Source organism: Lygodium microphyllum, chromosome 13 (assembly GCF_053477565.2).
Source record: "Lygodium microphyllum isolate KBCC chromosome 13, Lygodium_microphyllum_v1.1.10, whole genome shotgun sequence".
Lineage (NCBI taxonomy): Eukaryota > Viridiplantae > Streptophyta > Polypodiopsida > Schizaeales > Lygodiaceae > Lygodium > Lygodium microphyllum.
Genome location: NC_141147.1, coordinates 104,375,320 through 104,396,826, shown reverse-complemented (window position 1 = coordinate 104,396,826; position 21,507 = coordinate 104,375,320). Strand labels below are relative to the sequence as shown.

The window sequence follows — 21,507 nt, the reverse complement described above, 5'->3', positions numbered from 1 at the left end:
GATGCACAGTTGGGTATAAAAGAGGATGGTATGGAAGGGTTTTAGAGCTTTACAAGCCTTTAGCTTCAAAGGTCGACCTTTGGGAGTAGCCAATCAGACTATTTGTATTCACCTACCACTTTGAGACATGAAGCATCTTTACCTCTCAAAAGTATGTTGCATGTGATTGTCATCTCCTAGTCAAAAAAATAAGTGAGTTTTTCTATTTTACTATCAAACTATTCTCTTTGTCGAGTCCTGCATTTTGGAGAAGATGACCACTTGATGGGAATGATCTCAGGAAGCAAATATTGCCCAAACCACAAAAATATCCTGCATTTTGGAGAAGATGACCACTTGATGGGAATGATCTCAGGAAGCAAATATTGCCCAAACCACAAAAATATCATCACAACCCAATATTCATGAAGCAGACAACCACTAATAACATTGTGCAACTGCAATTCCTTACAAAGTCTTTGATTTTTCCACCTTACTGTTACATTGATGAACAACTGTCAATAATCACAACATGATGTTCAACAACCATAATTTTGTTGTCTGGGTAAGATCACAATCAACTAGTATAACTCAGCCTCATGGATGGCAAGAAACATTAAACTGCAGATGTTGGGCTACACATATCTGTTCCACTCTCTCAAACATCGGGAAACATCAAGCTTGAAACTCAAATAACTCTTAATTATCCTTTATTCTCCACTACTCATCTCTCAAGCCATGGTCTTCTTCAAGTTTACTATTCACCTCTTTCCACTTTGCTCTTTTTGAGATGGATCCATAGTGCATATGCCACTTCTTCCTCTCCATGTTCAGGACTATATCGAAGTTGACACCCTTCTCACAACATATTAGGTGCCTTAACTTGTAGTTAACGTAGCAGTGATCCTGGTTGCATTCATGGCTGGGACCTTTTTGACATCGATAATAAAGAATCTGGTAGTAGGCTCCAAGATTCACATCTCTAGCACCTCTTGGTTCGCTTGACACTTTTGCTATGATGATGGTGTCCCTATTGATAGTTGACATACCCTGCATCCACATGAGCACACGAATCCACAGACCACGTGGCCTACTCTAAACATAAAATGTTGCTACACTTCTTCTGACCCAACCATCTAGATAATCCTTGATTATCGAGAGAGAGCTAAGTATATTGGATGATAATGAGAGGGTAGAGCCCATGGACCATGGCAAGCTTTGTATTTCCTAGGCAATGCTAGCCCTTTCAACCAATGAGCATCACATCTTTTTTGTCATGCAAGCATATTCTTATCCCCTCCTTTCATGCTAAGTCGGCGCTTGCTTTCCTAAACTTTTGAGTAAAAATCTTTAGTTATCTTGTAACATTATATTAGAGAATTTGAGAATCTCCAAGTTCCATTGTCAAATTAGAAAAAAAGATTTGACCATGTGGATAAAAAATCCCTTTTTTGAAGATGGAACATGGTACTATCATCTATATAGTATCTTTAAAAAGTTTTACCTTTAAGGAAGGGGGTAACAATTTGACCATGTGACCAAATATTGGCCATCTTATAAATTCCATAAGTATATGAAAATTCCCAAACTTCCTAATATAGTGTTTTATTGCTTTTCTCTCTTTCTCTCAACCTCCAAAGGTTGACATTTCTTGTGCCCACCTTCATACATTTTCATAAAGACATTGGGCATGAAGACATTGAAAATGACCATATTCTTAAATGTGCCAGCTAACATAAAGCTAGCTTACGTCAAGCTTCGATGTATTTAATTAAGCCTTTTGCTTTCTTCTCCCCTTGTCATACCATAATCTAGTTAGATAATCCTCCGACGTGATCTACAACTTCTGATGTAGAGACAATCTTGGTTTGCAAGAGCTTTCTTCCCATAAGCACTTGAGTGTGTATTTACCAAGAATGATGAGCTTTAAAAAATGATGAACTTAGAGTATGTCAAGTAAGTGCACTGATCCCATCCATGGAAATATTTCCAAACATATGCAACATTTGGAGATTTCACATGATGGATATTCTTTCGCATGACATCCGCCCCCTCAACTTGTAGTCACCATCACATACAACATTGGAAGCTTTCCCACAGTGGATGATAATTGGCATGACATCCACTCCCTCCTAATCTGCACATCCTCTAGATGTGCCAACAATGCATCCACTTGGGTCAAACACCTAGATCATCACCTTTTCACTCACCATGCACATAAACATCTATCCAAATGGATCATAGGTCAAAATAACTGATATCCACACAACTCTAGCACCACACCAAGTATCCTCTCGTGGGTCATAAGGCCTTGAGTGCACATCAAAAACTCAAGCCTTTTGAATCTCCATATACATGCTCAAAATACATCCATCAATAAATACATAGTAACATGCTTGCTCTTTCAAAATCCGTTGCATGGGAGGTTGCTTCAGCTGACCCCTTCAATGCGCATTCAACATAATTTGAGCATCACTAGTATCCACTACACTTTGAGCATCACGAAAAACATCGAAGCATGCCAAATCCTGAAACATCTCTACATTTCCTGTCAAAGCATTAGATAAAGCATCCGAAACATTCTCTACTAATGGAGCATCACATCTATCATCCTTTATAGGCATATCCTCGAGCTCATGAATCATCTTAGAGACTTCAATTGTAGCTTGCAAATCATGTGCATCAAGCAAGTCACCAATCTCCCTATGAGTCACTGCATCAAGTAAAACATGAGATTTGTAAGCCTCTTCATATGCACTAAGAAAATCTACATATCCAATGGGGCTGACTCCTCCATCACAGGCTTTTCCAAGGCAGTCATGGTATGACTAGTCAACACATCAATAGTTTCTACTACATCTAGTAGTACATGAGCCTCATAGGCTTCCTAATAAGCACTCAGAAAAGCTACATATCCATTGTCCACGTTATCCACTTTAGGCTCATTCAAGAAATCCTCTACATGGGTACTCACAACATCAAAAGTATAAACATAAATATCATATGTGTACTATCTCAAAGCATCCATAGCAACTATAGAGACCTCATCAATATGGCAGCTCAAAGCATCACTAGTCAGTGCATAAGCATCATCTATAGCATCAGTATTCAAATCCTCAGTAAGCTCATCAAAAACATCCGTAACGATTCGACACTGAGCCTTGGTAGCCAGGAGTGAAGACTACTCCTCTCGAACCCTTTATTCTTCCTCTTCCTGTTTCACCCTCCTTTGTTGATAAAACACCAATTGTTGATGATTATATGTTGCAAAAATCCTTGCACATAAATCCCCAAATCTCTTCCAAAAGTCATAGCGATGCTCCTAGTTGAGTTCATGGTTGGACCCTTTTCACATCGATAATAAACAATCTAGTAGTAGGCCCCAAGATTGCCATCTCTAGCACCTCTTGGTTTGCTTGACACTTTTGCTCTGATGATGGCATCCCTATTGACCGTTGACATACTCTGCCTCCCCATGAGCACACAAATCCACAGACCATGTGGCCTACTTTGAACATAAAATGCCACTGCACTTCTTCTCTCCCAGCCATCTAGATAATCCTTGATTGTCGAAAGAGAGCCAAGTATATTGGATGATAATGAGAGGGTAGAGCCCATGGACCGTAGAAAGCTTTGTATCTCCTAGGCAATGCTAGCCCCTTCAACCAATGAGCATCACTGCATTTTCGTCCTGTAAGCAAATTCATATCCCCTCCTTTAATGCTAAGTTGGCACTCACTTTCCTAAACTTTTGAGTAAAAGTTATCTCAATGTTGCTTTTCTCTCTTTCTCTCAGCCTCCAAAGATTGATATTTCTTGTGTCCACCTCCACACATTGTCATAATGGCATTGGGCATGAAGACATAAAAAATGACCATCTTCTTAAATGTGCCAACTAATATAAAGCTAGCTTACATCAAGCTTAGATATATTTAATTAAGCCTTTTGCTTTCTTCTCCCCTTGTCATACCACAATGTAGTTAAATAATCCTCCTACATGATCTACATCTTTTGATGTATAGACAATCTTGGTTTGCAAGAGCTTTCTTCCTATAAGTACTTAAGAGTGTGTCTTTACAAAGAATGATGAGCTTTAAAAAATGATGAACTTAGAGTATGTCACATAGGTAAGAAAAACCAAGCATGAAGTGTGAAAGCATGAACTAAGTAACAGCCTTATAGGTTTTATTATTTTCCTCTCATCTACTTCTTGCACTAATCCCATCCACGGAAAGCTATCCAAACATATGCAACATTCAAAGATTTCACACAATGGACATTATTTTGCATGACATCCACCCCCTTAGCTTATAGTTAACATCACATGCAACATTGGAAGCTTTCCCCACAATGGATGACAAGTGGCATGACATCCACCCCCACCAGATGTGCCAACAATGCATCCACTTAAGTCAAACACCAAGATTTTCACCTTTTCACTCATCATGCACATAAACACCTATCCACCTGGACCATAGATCAAAATAACTGATATCTCTAGCACCACAACAAGTATCCCCTCCTGGGTCACAAGGCCTTGGGTGCACAATAGACACAAAATGCTTTTGAATCTCCATATACATGCTCCAAATACATCCATCAATAAATACATAGCAACATGCTTGGTCTTTTAGAATCCATCGCATGGGTGGTTGCTTCTGCTAACCCCTTTGATGCACGTTCGACATAATCTGAGCATCACTGGCATCCACTACACTTTGAGCATCACAAAAAACATCGAAGCATGCCAAATCCTGAAACATCTCTACATTTCCTGTCAAAGCATTAGATAAAGCATCTGAAACATTCTCTACCAGTGGAGCATCACATCTGTCACCCTTTATAAGCATATCCTCGAGCTCATGAATCATCTTAGAGACTGCAATTGTAGCTTGCAAATCATGAATCAGGCAAGTCACCAATCTCCCTATGAGTCACTACATCAAGTAAAACATGAGCTTTGTAAGCCTTTTCATACACAATAAGAAAATCTACATATGAAATGGCTAACTCCTCCGTCATAGGCTTTTCCAAGGCATTCATGGTATGACTAGTCAACACATCACATTTTTCTTCTACATCTAGTAGTACATGAGCCTCATAGGCTTCCTCATAAGCACTCAGAAAAGCTACATATGCATTGTCCATGTCATCTACTTTAGGCTCATTCAAGACATTATCTGCATAGGTACTCACAATAGCAAAAGTATTAGCATAAATATCATATGTGTACTAACTCAAAGTATCCATAGTAATTGTAGAGACCTCATCGATATGGTAGCTCAAAGCATCACTAGTCAGTGCATAAGCATCCTCTATAGCATAAGTACCCAAATCCTCAATAAGCTCATAAAAAACATTTGTAGCAATTCGACGCTCAGCCTTGGTAGCCAAGAGTGAAGGTTGGTGCTCCTCTCGAATCCTTTATTCTTCCTCTTCCTATTTCACCCTTTGTTGATAAATCACCTATAGCAACAACCCTTACGCATAAATCCCCAAATCTCTTCCAAAAGTCATAAGTGACATAAGTTACATATCCAAGCTCAATCATCTATACACTAGAATCCACCACTTGTTGTATCTTTTTTGCAAAAAGCATCTTTTGATCCCTAGAACCATCATGTGTCACCAAGGACTTAAAAACCCCAACCTTCACATCGGGCTCACCAAAGATGTTAGCGCAGTGCACGATTGATGCAAGAAGAGTCAAGGTGCGTGAAGCAGTCATGGCAAGGTAGGAGCTAATACCTGTGAAAATTTAAGAAAGAAAGCTAGGAAACACACCAGTGCAATCACTCTCTGTCAAATCACATAAACCCAAATCACTTGCTCATACAAGACTCATAAGAAACACATTCAAGGTTGTTACCCCTCCACTTGATCCAAGTAAGCTATCGCTTAGGAGTGGTCGCAGCTAATCCCAAACTCTGCTTAGCCCTCCACTTTATCAGAGCTAATTGTTATTCAGTAGTGGTCAAAACTAGGTTCTCAAATTAATCCTAAAAACATCACTTCAATATATCCTACATATTCTCTGGCATGAGATAGATCCCAATGTCTTTCACTCTTTCTTTCCATAATCATAATGCAGATAGACCCCTGTGTCTTTCACTCTTTTTTTCCTATAATGATAATGCTTTGACCTGCACATACATAAAAAAATTCCTACCAAATAAGTGTAGCTTCCTTTTCCTTAAGAGAGATATAAGCAACAAGAAAAGCCTCTAGCATCTTGACCTAGCCTTGTGGTAAGAAAATACTCCAAGGCACCACTGAAAGACTTTTGGTCATCGTAAGGCACCTGTAGAACTAAAGCTTGCAACTTTCTCTTTCTCACTCTCTAATACACATGAATGATGTATAACTCAAGGCACATACATGGCTAGAATAACGTGAAGCATAAGGCAAGCTCATCGATGAAAGGGATGGGCAAGATCCAAGATACATGGACCAAGGATTCATGAAGGTTGATTTTGATGGGAGTAGGGGAAGTGGAAATTCAATTCTTGTTGTTAGTATGCTTATATGCTTATGATACACAGTTGGGTACAAAAGAGGATAGTATGGAAGGGCTAATTTAGAGCTTTACAAGCCTTTAGCTTTGAAGGTTGACCTTTGGAAGTAGCCAGTCGGACTATTTGTATTCACCTACGGCCACTTTGAGACATGAAGCATCTTCACCTCTCAAAAGTATGTTGCATGCCACTGTCATCCCCTAGTCAAAGCAACATGTGAATGTTTCTATTTTACTATTAAAGTATTCTCTTCGAGTCTTGCATTTCGGAGAGGATGACCATTTGATGGGAACGGTCTCAAGAAGCAAATATTGCCCAATCCACGAAAATATCATCACAGCCCAAAATATTCATGAAGCAGTCAACCACTACTAACGTTGTGCAACTGCAATTCCTTACAAAGTCTTTGATTTCGCCACCTTACTGTTGCGTTGATGAACAGCCTGTCAATAATCGCAGCATGATGTTCAGCAACCATGATTTTGTTTGCCTAGGTAAGATCGCGATCAACCAGCGCCGTAACTCGGTGTCATGGATGGCAAGAAACATTATTTTATGCAGGCGGCCCAACTGCGGATGTTGGGCTGCGCATATCTGCTCCACTCTCTCGAACTAATTCGGGGAACACCACGCTTGAAACTCAGATCATGACTCTTAGTTATTCTTCCTTCTCCACTGCTCGTCTCTCAAGCTGCTGGTCTTCTTCACGTTTCCTATTCGCCTCTTTCCGCCCGGCTCTTTCTGAGATGGATCCGTACTGCATAGGCCGCTTCTTTCTCTCCACGTTCAGGACTGTACTATATTCAAACTCGACGCCCCTTCTCACAACATATCAGGCGCCTTAACCTACAGTTGTCGCAGCAATGCTCGTGGTTAAGTTCATGGCGGACCCTTTTGACAGCGATAATATTAAACAATATGGTAGCAAGCTCCAAGATTGCCATCTCTAGCTGCACCTCCTGGCTCACTTGAAACTTTTGCTCTGATGATGGTGTCCCTATTGACAATTGACGTGCCCGACCTCCACATGGGCACACGATCTGCCACCGCACTTCTTCTCGGCCCAGCCGTCTGGATAATCCCTGATTGCCAAGAGAGAGCCGAGTATATTGGCTGATAATGAGAGGGTAGAGCCCATGGACCATAGAAAGCTATGTATATTCTAGGCAGCGCTAGCCCCTTCAGCCTATGAGCGTCACGGCTTTTCCGTCCTGCATGCAAATTCTTCTCCCTTCCTTCCACGATGATAAGTTGGCGCTTGTTTTCCTAAACTTTTTGAGTAAAAATCCTGTAGTTAACTAAGCGTTTTGCTTTCTTCTCCCCCTGTCATACCACAATCCATACCACAATGTAGTTAAATAATCCTCCTACATGATCTACAACTTTGGATGTATAGGCAATCTTGGTTTGCAAGAGCTTTCTTCCAATAAGCACTTAAGAGTGTGTCTTTACCAAGAATGATGAGCTTTAAAAAAATGAACTTAAGAGTATGCCAAGTAGGTAAGCAAAACCAAGCATGAAGCGTGCAAGCATGAACTAAGTAATAGCCCTACACGTTTTCTTGTTTTGCACTCATCTACTTGTTGCACTAATCCCATCCACGAAAAGTTATCCAAACATATGTAGCATCTGGAAATTTCATACGGTGGACATTCTTTTGCATGGCATTCACCCCCTCAGCTTGTAGTCACCCATCATATGCAACGTTGGAAGCTTCCCCACAGTGGATGATAAGTGGTACGACACCGCGAAAATCTAGGAAGAAAGCTCCCCAATGTAGGCAAAGACACTCTTATCTTTGGAGTGTTGCCACCTACCTGCATGTGGCTTGACACCCTTCAGTTCTCCTCTGCCAATGCATTGCAAACTGCTTTGTTGGTGATGAAGTTCTCGCCTACATCACGGTATTTGTCTAGTTAAAATGACCATATATTTACATCATTGTGGGTGTGCCAAAGGAGTTGTAATGAGTGAGAAATGTGAGCCAAGGCAACAATAGAACTACTGATGTGCAACTAGGGACAATGGCAACATCCAAGGTTGTGCAGGTAGGGGCTATGGTAGCATCCACGAAGAGAGAGAGAGAGAGAGAGAGAGAGAGAGAGAGTAACCCTTGTGGGCATGTAACCCACCTATTCTTTACTTTCTTGATTTGGATAAGTTCCTTGAAGATTATATTTTTACTTTCAAAATTGCACATATGGTAAGACTTTAAAGCCTTCTCTTTCCTCGTACATTGGACAAAAACTTTCAAAAAAAGGTGAGAGCTTTCTTAGGTTTGGGAAAGCTTTTGGTTCGTTGGAAAGAAAGGTTTGGTAAACTTTCTTATTGATATATAGAATAGATAGATGTGTTATAAAAATTTTAAAAAAGCCTTCAAATTTTGAAAGCTTGTGTTTTACTATAGTTTTATTATAACAATGGAAAAACTATGTAATCTAATTCAAAAAATCCCTTTAACATTTTAGGTTGAAAGATTGTATATGCTACCAAAAATGTTTTTAGCGAACATTGACTCACACACCCTCCTTTGGGAAGCCACCCAAAATTATATATTTTAAATTATGTAAAAGATTCTAAAATTGAAAAATTCTATATTAGACTCGCATTCAATTCCTCTGCATGTCTCTCTATATTCACAAACCATCAAATTCGAATTCATAACTAGGCTTGGGGGAAAGAACAGGTTTGAGGTAGAAATTGGAGGTTCGTAAGGTCACCGAACCAAGAGCCAAAATAAAGAAGTAGTTTAGATATTCTACATCTCAAAACAAATGCAGATTCCGGAATATGAGATCGAGTCTTAGCGTAAGCATTGTTCACACTATTATTGGCATTTATCGTTGTGTCATTAATATCATTGCCATCGCAACGTTGGAAAGTGCAAGGCTTTCGAAACGTATATTATACACAAAGAGGTGCGTCTTTCTTGATCTCTGTGTCTCTGCCTGTCTGTGCGGCGTCATTGAGTGTGGCTTATGTAAGGCTATATTCCAATTCTCGAGGTACGGTGCCTTCCTGCATTGCAAAGGCTGACATTGTGGATTTTCTTGTGATCGATTGATTTTCTTCTTCTTCTTCTGAGTGACTGACAGATTGATTTAGAGAGAGAGAGAGAGATGGGCGCGGTCTGATCGGTGCAGCAGGTAAATGAGATTGCCTTTCCGGGCAGCCATGACTATGACACGGCCTCCCATGCAGGGAATGATCAAAATAAAAGCCAGGTGTGTGCTCATATTCAATCTCTTAGTCTTCCTGATTGTGCATCCGTTTACCTTTCATACATAATAAGTCTGAAGCCACTCATCTGTCGTGTCCTTGTTAATCGGGGTCAATGCGTATGAGCTGCAGTTTCAGAGCTCTAGTTGACAGGAAACTGAGTAGAATGAGTGAGCCTGGAGTCAGTTACTTTTGGTTTGAGTGCACAATTTTAGCGCACTTTCTCACCAGTCTATCGATGGCATAGTCACAAGTGATGCAAAACGGGACAGGGGACAGGGAGGAATTGCTGTCACTTATGACTGTATAATCACATGGAATGGAACGTTGCATGCAAAGAAGCTACCCTCCCCGCGGTCTTAAGTCCAAAATGACCATCACTTGTGACTATGATCAAGTCTCTTGAAAAATCCTGTAAGTTTTAAAACCTTACAATCTGCAAACTTTCCAGGTATCGAAATTGGAGGGATTTATCCCTCCAATTTTGTCAATCAGAGGTTTATATATGTGCTATTAGAATTTTTTTCGGCACATTGCTTGGGCCTGATCTCTCCACAACATCAGAACAAGTACAATGTAGTGACCATTCAAATGAAAGAATGACCTGGTGTGACACCTAGTGGCACCTTAGCTAGAGTTTCATTTCGAAACATGGGACATGAGGTCCAGAGGGAAATTCATCTATTACTTGATTGGCATACTTCTTTGGCCAAAGCCCTATATGTACCAGATTTGAGCTTTAACATATTGTCTATTTACAGTCTTACACAGCTAGGTTCTCGAGTCTTCTTCACCCACAATGTAGTCACAGTGGAGGATGCATCTACAGGAGCTGCTCCTTGGACAGGTACACAGGAGGGTGGACTTTAAACAGTCAGTCCTTGCTGCACTGTCTTCACCTGAGCTTGGACTGCTTTGGCATGCTCACTATGGGCATTTAAACCTTGATGCTATATGACGGGCTTCTCGGAAGAAGATGGTGGAGGGACTTCCAGATTTCCCTCCCATTCACACTCTTTGCCCTAGCTGCTTGAGGGGCAAGTGGCATGGGCAACCTCATCCACACGTTGCTACACGAAGGACTTCGACATTGCTTGAGTTGGTACACACCGACCTTTGCGATTCTATGGGCACAACCTAGGAAGGCCAAGTACCTCATGCTTATTGTTGATGACTTTGGTCGTTATGTATGGCCCTATTTCTTGGAGTACAAGAGTGAGGTGTGTTCCCACTTTTGCAAGTGAAAGGTGTTTGCAAAGATGTAAACCTCTTTCAAAGTTCATGATGTATGAGCAAACCATGGCGGCAAGTTTTGTCCTAACCTTTTTCTCAGTTTTGCAAGGATCATAGTATTCGAGTGGAGTACTCCCATCCGAACACACCATCCAAGAATGGTGTGAAGTGTGCCAATTTGACCATTCCTTGATGATCAAAGAGCCTCCAAATTGAGGATTTCTCACCAATCTTATTTCAATGCCGACCAATTTAATCATTGATGCTTCAGCCAACAGAAATTCCCAATGATTCAAAGTATCTTGAGATTAAGAATACTATTCTAGCCAAATGAAAAAAACCTAACTTAGTAGAAGGTTGGATTCAAGCATTGTCATCTTGAAGGTGAACATCAATACTATCGATACAAGTTGTGCATTCCAAGAAGAGGGTTCTATGGGAATCATGTAATTGTCTAGTGATTGGGCATCTCGCCTATGAAAAACCTTGAATATTGTAAGAAGAAGCTATTTTTGGATAGGGGTGAAGGCTAACACACTTTGGTATGTAACACAATGCTTGAGTTATTAAAGGTTGAAGGTAGAAAGTGTTAAGCTACCTTGTGAATGCTAGAAATGGCCATGTGGACAAGAAGAAAAGAGGGAGCAAACTTGAACCCAAGTCGAAGAAGCTTATTTTCATAGGCACGACCACAAAGGGCTATTGGCTCTACAATCCAAAGACTCCAAAGATTGAGACAAGTAGGAATGTAATCTTTGATGAAGTTGCGGCCGTCAAAGATTCGATGGATGGTTATTCTACTATAGGTGGTTCTTCGTCATCGACTAACCTCCCTTCCTCCCCCCCTCGGGAAAAAAATCCCCTCTCCTTCCTTCGAGGTTACCCCTTGGCACCTCTTCTTCGTCTACAACTCCTCCCTCTCCTTCCTCTTTTCCCTCACCTTCTCCCTTTCCACCCTCGATGGCTCCTTCATCTACTCTCTCGTCATTGAGTGTTTCTACCCTTTCCCTATCTCCTCAAGTTTCCTTTGGGGAGATTGAGCCGTCAAAGGCAGAGCCTTCTTCATCAGATGAGGATGAGTTACCTTCCCTTAGTGAGGGGGAGTCCCTTCCATAGATAGGTGCTTTATCAGTACCAAAGGCTTCTTGATCTCCTTCGCAGCACGTTGAGCCTATCACCATTCCTTAGTGGTATTAGAGGCTCATGCAGTATTTAGGGATTACTCAATTTCCTGAGACACCTCTTGGTCCATGTAGATCAGCCAGGATTCAGGTCTAGCAGGATAGTTCACTTTGTGTGAACTATGCCCTTATGTCACAAATTCTTTAGGGCCATGAGCATACTACAGTTGATAAGGCTCTTGCATAGGAAGTTTGGCACAGTGCTATGCAAGCTAAGCTTGATTCTATCAAGCAAAACCAAACTTGGGAGTTGATTTCTCATCCAAAGTAGCGAAATGTGATTGGTGTGAAGTGGATCTATAAGATCAAGTATCTTGCAAATGGGACCTTGGACAAGAATAAGGCTTGACTTGCTGCCAAGGGATTCTCTCAGCGGGCAAGTTTGGATTACTTTGAGACTTTTTTTTAAATCAAGAGCTCGGATGTCCACTATTCAAGTAATCTTGGCTTTAGTTGCTCATCACCATTGGCCGCTTTATCAAATGGACGTGAAGTTGGCCTTTCTAAATGGCGTCTTAGAGAAGGAGATTTGCGCCTCTTAGCCTTCTGGTTTTCTTGTGCAAGGGAAGGAGGACCATTTTTATAGGTTGTGGAAGGTTCTCTATGGCCTAAAGCAAGCTCCTCGAGCTTGGTACTAGCAGATTAATCACTTCTTTTTACAGAGCTATTTCCATCATTCGGATCATGACCCCAACCTTTATTACAAGGTTGAGAGTGACAGGTGTGTGTTGGTCCTTTTGTATGCTGGTGATCATATTATCACAGGGAGTGACTCACAAGGGGTTGATTAGACTCCAGAGATCTTGCGATAGGAGTTTGACATGACAAATCTTGGGATTCTCCACTTCTTGGTTTGGAGATTTATCAAATGGCACAAGGCATCTTTATTTCTTAGCACAGGTACATCTCTGAGTTACTTTCAGAGTTTGATGTGGCCAAGTGTCAATCTGTTTCTTGCCCCATGGAACCTAAGTCCATGTTATTAGCAATAGATGATCCCCTTCCAGATGCTACCTGCTACAAGTGCCTTGTTGGCTCTTTGATCTAGCTGATTCACACTTGGCCGAACATCTCTTTTGTGGTGGCTTTGTCGTCTTTTTTCATGAAGATTCCTACTCAAGCTTATTGGAGAGCTGCTTTGCATGTTTTGTGCTATCCACAGGGGACTTGATCCTATGGGACCATGTATGGAGAGGGGGCCCCTCTTTCTGGATGGAGTTGGGCAGGTGATATGGATTCGAGACGGTCCACTACAAGTTTTGCTTTCTTCCTTGGATTGGGAGCTATCTCATGGAGTAGTAAATAGCAGCCTATTGTGGCACTATTTTCTATAGAGGCAAAGTACTACACCCTTTGTTCGACTACTATGAAGGCAGTGTGGCTCCATCATATGTTAGCGGGGATTGGTTTTCCCTAGACCAGCGGACCCACTCAGCTTCACTGGACGACCGGAGTGCCCTGGCTTTGGCTAAGAACCCTATGTTTCATGCTTACGTGAAGTACATTGAGGTTCAGTATTGAGAGTAGATCATGGACCCACTCAACTTCACTAGACGACCGGAGTGCCCTGGCTCTGGATAAGAACCCTTTGTTTCATGCTTGCATGAAGTACATTGAGGTTCAGTATTGAGAGTAGATCGTGGATTTCAAGTCGTGTTTATTATCCCATGACGACAATGTTGTAGATCTCTTTGCGAAGCCTTTACCCAAGGCTTCCATGCTTCATCACATGAGATTGTTGGGTCTTCAAACATTCCCAAGATCTGAGAAATTGCATACTTTAGGGTTGTCAATCTATCATCTTTTGGATGGGAGCTCTTGTTAGAGTCTGATAGAGACATGGAAGCTTTGGCATTTTAGTGTGCATTTGTTCTGTTTAGGCACATTTCCTATGTTTGTTAGTTGATATTTACTATTCACCCCCTACCAATGCCTGCCCTAGGATGCCACATCATCATTTTCCCTATTTTTCTGTGCAGTTGGACTGCATTTATTGCAGTTGCGTACCCTTTTTAGGCAGGTCGGCCAGTTTTAGGGATTTGCAGCTATATATAGCTGACCCTCCTCACTTGGCAGATATGTTCTTCTGCAGGTTGCTGATTCACTCCTCCGGCTCCAGCATTCCCCTTTGTCACTGGTGCTGCTGCTGCCATCATCATTCTCAGCTTAATCTGCAAAAGCTCCACCTGTGTAAGATTTTCTGGTTCCACTCCAGAGTGATGTGTTAGGGAGGTAGGGTAGCTGAGAACAGCTGGCTTAAGCATGCAGGGAGTTGCTAGGAACATGGCCATAAGGAAATGATTCTTGTTGCAGAATCTCCACCACATAAGATTTCAATTAGATATAGTTTGATTTGCTCAATTGAGGTTCTTTGACCAGCAACGTAGGTAGCTCACACAAACTAGTGGAGTGTTGATCAGATGTATGTGACAGGACGTCACAACTTTTTTTTCCATTTGTACCTGATGTACCTAGCTATCCTGGCAGTCTGTATTTAGGATTACATGACTTCGCAAAGGTTTTTACTTGGAGTAATTGAAAATTCTTCAAAATTCAGCCTCCCAGTCTTCTGATGCAAATGATGTTTTCAAATATGCACGAGTCCAGGGCAACTTTTGTAAAAGACCACAATTAATGCAACCACTTCAGTATATCAAGGCCCTCCCAACATAAGGAAACCTTGGCGAGCTGGCTGCAATCTGAGAATAGACTCAAACATATGACTCTGCAGTATGGTAGCTTAATTTGAGGATGACGAAAAAGTGATATGTCAGTTTTTCATCGTTAAATAATTTCAAACAGATGAGTTTCTATTTACAACATACAACTCTGAATGTCTGGCTTTCATCAGGGAAAAACCAAGAAAGTCTACCACTTTTCCAAGGGGTGAAAGGGATATTGATGTGGAGGCTGCTGTGCTAATGAATGCCTTGTGCAAGCCATGGGAGCTGGTAATGAGTCCAACAGCTAAGTGTGTACTTTTTGTGTATATTGAGTTATTGCCGACAGTTGAGTACTTGCATAGTCTTACGAGCTTGCTGTTACATTTTGTGGTTTTGTCACAGGGCGGTCATCCTCATGATTTCTTGGTTGCACATCGCTCTGCCCGCATCACTGATGCAACGCAATATTATGAGCGTGATACAGCAATGATTAAGGTCAGTTGAGTTGGACTTGCTTTTTTCCACTGTCCTCTGTTAAACATCACAACTTTACTGTTAACCTTTTCTTGCTGCTGGGCTTGTTAAAATCTGAATAGGCACTGCGGATTTCACTACACTTTTCAATAAACCTAGACACAATCCAGAGTAATCTGCAACATAGTAAGTTACTTCTCCAGACAGTTATATTGTCCAGTCAAAACAGTCTAACAAAAGAAGTTGTTCTTTATTAGAGGCATGAGAGAATGGTCGCAGACAAAGTAGTCTGGAATAGGCAAAGGGCCATTAGAGAAGAGATGCTTCAGCTGTTGACAAGGTTACATTCCATTGAGAAACAAAGGCGACATTTCAATGGTTAGGTTCAGAAAGTCTATGGCTTTGTTGAAGAAAAATAACCACCGGGATCCCTCCTGTCTTGTTCATTTACACGTTTACTTTTTCTCATCAATTGGCACCTTGACTCTCTAGATTGCAATCAAATTAATCTTGTCGAAAAACTTTGGGTCTTTGCCACTCTTGTTTCCAGCCTTCTGTTTTCTAAGACGTGAGAAGACCAGCTTTGCTGAGTTATTTCAAGCAGTCACTGGGCTTGGTCGGGAGCCTGACTGCTGTGAAATGCTAATCATTTGTTCTGCCAAAGCTCTTGTTGTTCGATAACTAGTATAAAGCTTGCACCTCACAGCAACTCACACCGTAGTGTTTTCCATATCCCACATTTGGATATTGCCTGTGAACAGCTGTAAGAATTCGGAGTCAGGATGCAGGAGATTCCCCAACAGCAAGATCTTTGAAAGCTGCCAGGCCAGTATATGAGCATGATGCCAATGCCAATGCTCAGATTCTTTCATCAAGTTTTGTGAGTGACAGGCCTTTGTTAGATTACCCAGATAGTTTTCCACCACATCGTTCGCGCTCAAGGTTAAGGTCACATAGCCAATGCCGCATGCCAGTGGAACATGATGAGGAACCAACAAAACCAGCTATTCTCTCCCCTTTGACAGGTGCAGTATGCTCTGTTTATACATAACACTCAAATGGCTCTTTTATCTGGAGTTGTGCATGATGGAGCTGTAATTGTACTGTTCAAGGATTATTCTCTTTCTCAAGCAAAAAGTTAGTAACTAATTGGATTCTGGCTCCATTCTAGTTGCCGAAAAGAAGGCAGTTGAAGAGCTAGATACATTTGATTTGCATTTGGAGGCTTCTAAAAGGAAGGAAGCACCTGGAAGTGCAGTCTCATTTGGCAAAGGCAAGCGCAAATAAATGTACATGGCACACTGTATCAGAAGATGCTACAGTCAGCAAGCGAATATGTAGAATGAATGATATATCTACTTCGCAAGTCACAGTGGATTGAGGCAACAGATCCCTGTATTTGATAGGATGTTGCTAAAATTTGTAAGGGGTGCCAGAAATCAAGGGGGTAACATTGTGTTGAGCTTCAATATCAGGATACCTATATGAAGCTGAGATTACCCTGATTAATTTACAATTGTTTCCTACAATGCCTGTTTCTTGTAGTGCAAGCATCAAGCATTCAGTCAGCATGCACAGTGAAGAACGTTGAACTATTGTACAATAATGAATCCCAATGCATATGTGCTTTCAGAAAAATTATTGTACAAACATTTGCAGTTAAACACAGGCAATGGGACTTGGACAACAAGTTAACCCGTTTTGTGGTAAGGACGTAGCTCATGGTAGTGATGAAATCAGGGTTGCTTTGAAACAGTATGGCTGCACAGTTGGCCAGCAATTGTTTGTGTTCAATATCTATGCTAGAGCAACATCATTGCTAGTTAGGCCTAGGAAGAATCTGTCATTTCAGAGGTTTAATGTAAAATGAAGACTGACAAAAGAATTGGATACCTGAACTGAACGTGAATTTACAAGTTTAAATGTTACAAACAGTAGTTATAATGAAGATCACCTAGATAGAGGGTAACACAATTATGCATACAGCTTCATTACCCATTTTCTTATGAGGACATCAAGCAGAGTGCATCGTAGACAGTAATTATAATGAAGACATCACCTGAATAGAGGCTAAAACAACTATGCATACAGATTCATTGCCCCTTTCCTTGCAAAAACTTCCAGCAGAAAGTAGTGGAGAGGAAGCAAGGCGATAGAAGGTTTGAACTAACTATACAATGTGAATTTCAGGTCGTCCCAATATCTTCATGTACTAATAAACAGGACCCATAACATGGCACAACATTTTTGTTCAGTTTACACAGAATTTCTGCATCAACTCGTTTTCTTTAATGTATGTATTTTAGATGAGGCCAGGCCTGTTTGGAGGCTAGAATCGAACTCTCGCACCCATGCTTGTGAAGACAAGCCTCTACCAGATGCCTGTTCTGAACTATTAACTCATCTTTGTTTGTATATAACTTGTGGAATTGAAGAATGCTGAATTGTCACTAGTACAATATCAAAAAGCATTCACGTTAATCCTCTCGAATCACAAGCTTCACATGATCCTCTGGTTATTAGCTAGCCTTCACATGATCCTCTGGTAATTAGCTAGCATTCACAAACTTTGATCTCTCTCTCTCTCTTCACAAGAGTGGAGTTGTGCATCACAAGCTTCATATGATCATCTAGTAATTAACTAGCCTTCTATGACAAGGTGTGTGCACCTAAATGAGTACTGCTGCTCAGGGAGTGCACATTTAGTAGATTGGGGATCATAGAACCATTTGCTTGTATCTCGAATCAATGACAGCAGATTATGTATATGTAACATCCCAGAATGATAGACATGAATCTTTGCACACACATTTCTGCAGTATCAAATGTCAGCAGCCAAGTCGAACTTACATTCTCTTGCCTCAAGATTCTCAGCTCAACAACATCGAAGTGGAGATGGTTCACGTAGTTTCTACAAGCGCCCATCCGCTTTAATGTTCCAAGTTTAGTCAATTCACTAAGAAATGCTATTATATGTACTGGTATCGAAAGTAATAGTTGTTTAAAAATGAGTGTGTTAGTTGTTGATTGCTAAATTGACTTCTTGATGTCCTAGATGTCAGCCTTTGATTGGCTAGAGTGTGTGTGTGTGTGTGTGCGTTTGCAAGTGTTTATGCTTGTCAAAGAAGCTTTGAAAGTGAACAGAAGCGAGTTTGAAATAAAGACAATCATTGGTTGAGAGTGCATGCACACTTGCATGCATTTGTATCTGTGTGTGTGCATGTGCATGTGTGCACTTGAGGCAAGGGATTTGCCAATATGTTTGGCTTTGGTGAATTATTACCGCCTCCATAGTCTAATCTAATTGTCTGGTAGTTGGGAGTGTACATCTTATCTTGTGTGAGTATAGGGCGTTTGTTAAGAAATAGTAGGGTTTGCAAGGGTTTACCACATTGGAATTGTTGATATGTTCGGCTTTGGTGAATTGTTACCGCCTCCATAGTCCATCCAATTGTTTGGTACTTGGGAGTGTACATCTTATCTTGTGTAAATACAAGTTGTGTGTTAAGAAATAGTAGGGTTTGCAGGGAGAAACACAAGGTAGCAAAGACAGAAACATAAGAGAAGAATGAAGGATGAATATTGAACCATTTTGAATGAATCATGTTGATACAATGGAATTGAGCTTGGAGATTATTGTGCTGCCTTGGTTAATAAGGTGGCAACATGCGGTCCTTTGGGCAAAAATGTTGATGATGAGGAAAAGAGTTACTCTATGGATGGAGCAAAACATCATCCTCTGAGTAGTGGAATGTCAAAGTAGACACTTGACAATGAAGGACAACAATAGAGGGAGCTAAAACACAATCCTTAGGAGCTATCAAAAATAAAGGCTATATTGAGATCTCCAAGATAATGCCTACAATAAAGAGGACTTCTGGGCAACCAACTAAAGAAGAAAACATAAGAATGTTGGTGAACACCTCTACATGCAGGTAGTTGCATACAAGCAACTAATGTGTAGCATGCTCAATAGATGGCTTGAACTTGTTTCAAATGTAGCCTCCTAAAGGTGGCTAATCGTTGGAAACTGTGCCTAGATGTTGGGGTGGCAATAGGAGTTGGAATTCACAGTAATAATAAAGACGATATGTTGTGCTAGTCTAGGAACAATCAAACTAGCAAGTGTAGTAGTGAAAATAATGAATGAAAGAGGTTATCTTGTGTGGATTCAAAACGTAGCAACCTCGAGAGTCCACAATAGCTAATGGTGATGTGAAGAAGACATCGAGAATGAAGTCACTTGCTAGTCTAGTGTCACCGTCAAGTGGATAGCACCACAAACTAATATATTTATCATGATAGGGGTGTGTGCATGAGTGGTATAGGGCTGAAAATGAAAGTGTGAGAGTGAATGAATGGGAGAATGATGAAGAATGATTGTGAGAGTGTTAGAAGTATATTGACAATAATGTTGATGCCCTATTTATAGGCACATGGAACATCGAACTATCTAGGGCGAGTAGGGGGCTATCTCGGGTAATGCCTAGACACTAGTAAATAATAGAATAAAGCCTTTTGGGGTTGTGAATTGATACCAAAATAGGAATTGATGTGATACATGGCTTGGTATAGGAATTAACGTGATACACTCCCTCTTAGGCCTTAAAAAGGTGTCCTAAGAGAAGTGTGAGAGGTATTCTCTAGTCTCTATGATGTTTAAATATATAGAAAGTAAAAAACACATAGAAGCCCCTAAAGAGGATTAGGGGAAAGGTAGTCGATAAGGAGGGTAGTACTTGTAAGTGAAGAATTCCACTTGAAAGGGAACCTATGAGAAAAAATAGTAGACAAGGTGAGCTAATGGTGCCCAAAACTCAACCTGAAGGGAGAAGTCACTTGCTCCCTATCTCCATGCTAGTAAGAATATGAATGCATGTGTGATCTTGGGCCTCAAGAGTGAGGATACTATTCTCATCTCTATGCTAGAAAATACGTGAAGGTGTAGCCACCAAGTCATGGTTAAAACATCTAAGGCTCCAATCAAGGTAGAATATGTAGATCCTAGGTGTCAATATGTAAAAGAGGAGCTCAAGTCCAAACACCCCATCTAAGGGTAAGTGAAGAATGGAAAAGCCTTTTGCCAAGGTATGCAAAGGACCACATGATGTGTAGTAACCTCCTTTGAAACTCACGGAAGAAGATCCCCCTTAAAGCTAAAGGCATAAGATTCTCCTTTGAGTGAGAGGTATGCAAAGGACCACATGATGTGTAGTAACCTCCTTTGAAACTCACGGAAGAAGATCCCCCTTAAAGCTAAAGGCATAAGATTCTCCTTTGAGTCCCCCCCCCCCCCCCCAAATAAAGATAAGTGATCTAAACTCATGAATCACAGCCTCCAAGGTGTATAATAAGGAAGGAAGGACTACTAATGTTGCCAAATAAGGTATCTAAGGTTGTAATGGAAAGAAGCTAGAGAGCTCCTACAGGTGGCCTTTTGAAACTTAACACAATAGGGATGGAAATTGAAGTTGGTGTCCATGGATTCATACAAGAGAGGAGTGGAAATATACAACTCTTGAGAAGCCAAGGGTGGTTGACAACCTCTATCTTTCCATGGAACAAACTAGGAAGCTACAGAAGTGGCATATCCTTTGTCCCCTACCAGAGCAAACTACTAAGATGAAGGTTGTGGTAGCCACTAAACGTGAAAATACATGAAAACCTACGTAGCACATTCCAATGGTCTCTAGGAGGGCTTATCACCTTGTACAATCCTAGAGCCTCATTTTGCTCCCAAGGGTTTAGTGTGCATTGTGTACATCTTATTGCCTTGAGCATAACCCTTTAATAGCCAATGTAGAACGATCTCTATTGCCTAGAACAAGGTGGGAGGGGAAACAAGATAGTATCCTCCAACGGTGCAATGGAAGTAAATAAGAGTCTGGAATTTGAGAATGTTGCCAATCCCCAACGTTTCTTGCCTTGATGGAGAATGAGAATCTTAAGCTCTTGGAGCACCTCTAAATTGATACCATGTTGAGAAACAGTAGGGTTTATGGGGAACTACACTCATGTTATGACAAAGAAAAATCGAAAACACATAAGAAGAATGAAGAATGATAAATAATTGAATCATGTTGATACAATGAAGTTGAGAAGGGAGATGGTTGCACTATCATGATGGTTAATCACATGATAGCACCTAAAGATATCTGCATTGTGAAGTGAGAGAAACACAATTCTTTGGGCAAAGGTATAGGTGATGAGGAAAAGAGATGCTCTATGGAGGGAGCGAAACAT

At 40.9% G+C, this 21,507-nt stretch overlaps 1 protein-coding gene across 2 annotated transcripts; it reads left to right on the top strand.

Annotated features, from left to right (window-relative positions):
• The first annotated feature begins 9,292 nt into the window (after positions 1–9,292).
• Positions 9,293–17,138, top strand: LOC148027005 (uncharacterized). Of its 2 annotated transcripts, XM_087691547.1 has the most exons (7): positions 9,293–9,499; positions 9,590–9,718; positions 14,979–15,078; positions 15,193–15,285; positions 15,522–15,642; positions 16,026–16,289; positions 16,436–17,138. In XM_087691547.1, the coding sequence occupies exons 2-7, from the start codon at positions 9,645–9,647 to the stop codon at positions 16,549–16,551; spliced, it is 768 nt and encodes a 255-aa protein (XP_087547673.1). In that variant the 5' UTR covers positions 9,293–9,499; positions 9,590–9,644; the 3' UTR covers positions 16,552–17,138. The 2 variants fall into 2 exon arrangements, with proteins under 2 accessions (XP_087547673.1, XP_087547672.1); XM_087691546.1 differs by having other exon boundaries at positions 9,293–9,718.
• The last annotated feature ends 4,369 nt before the right edge of the window (positions 17,139–21,507 follow it).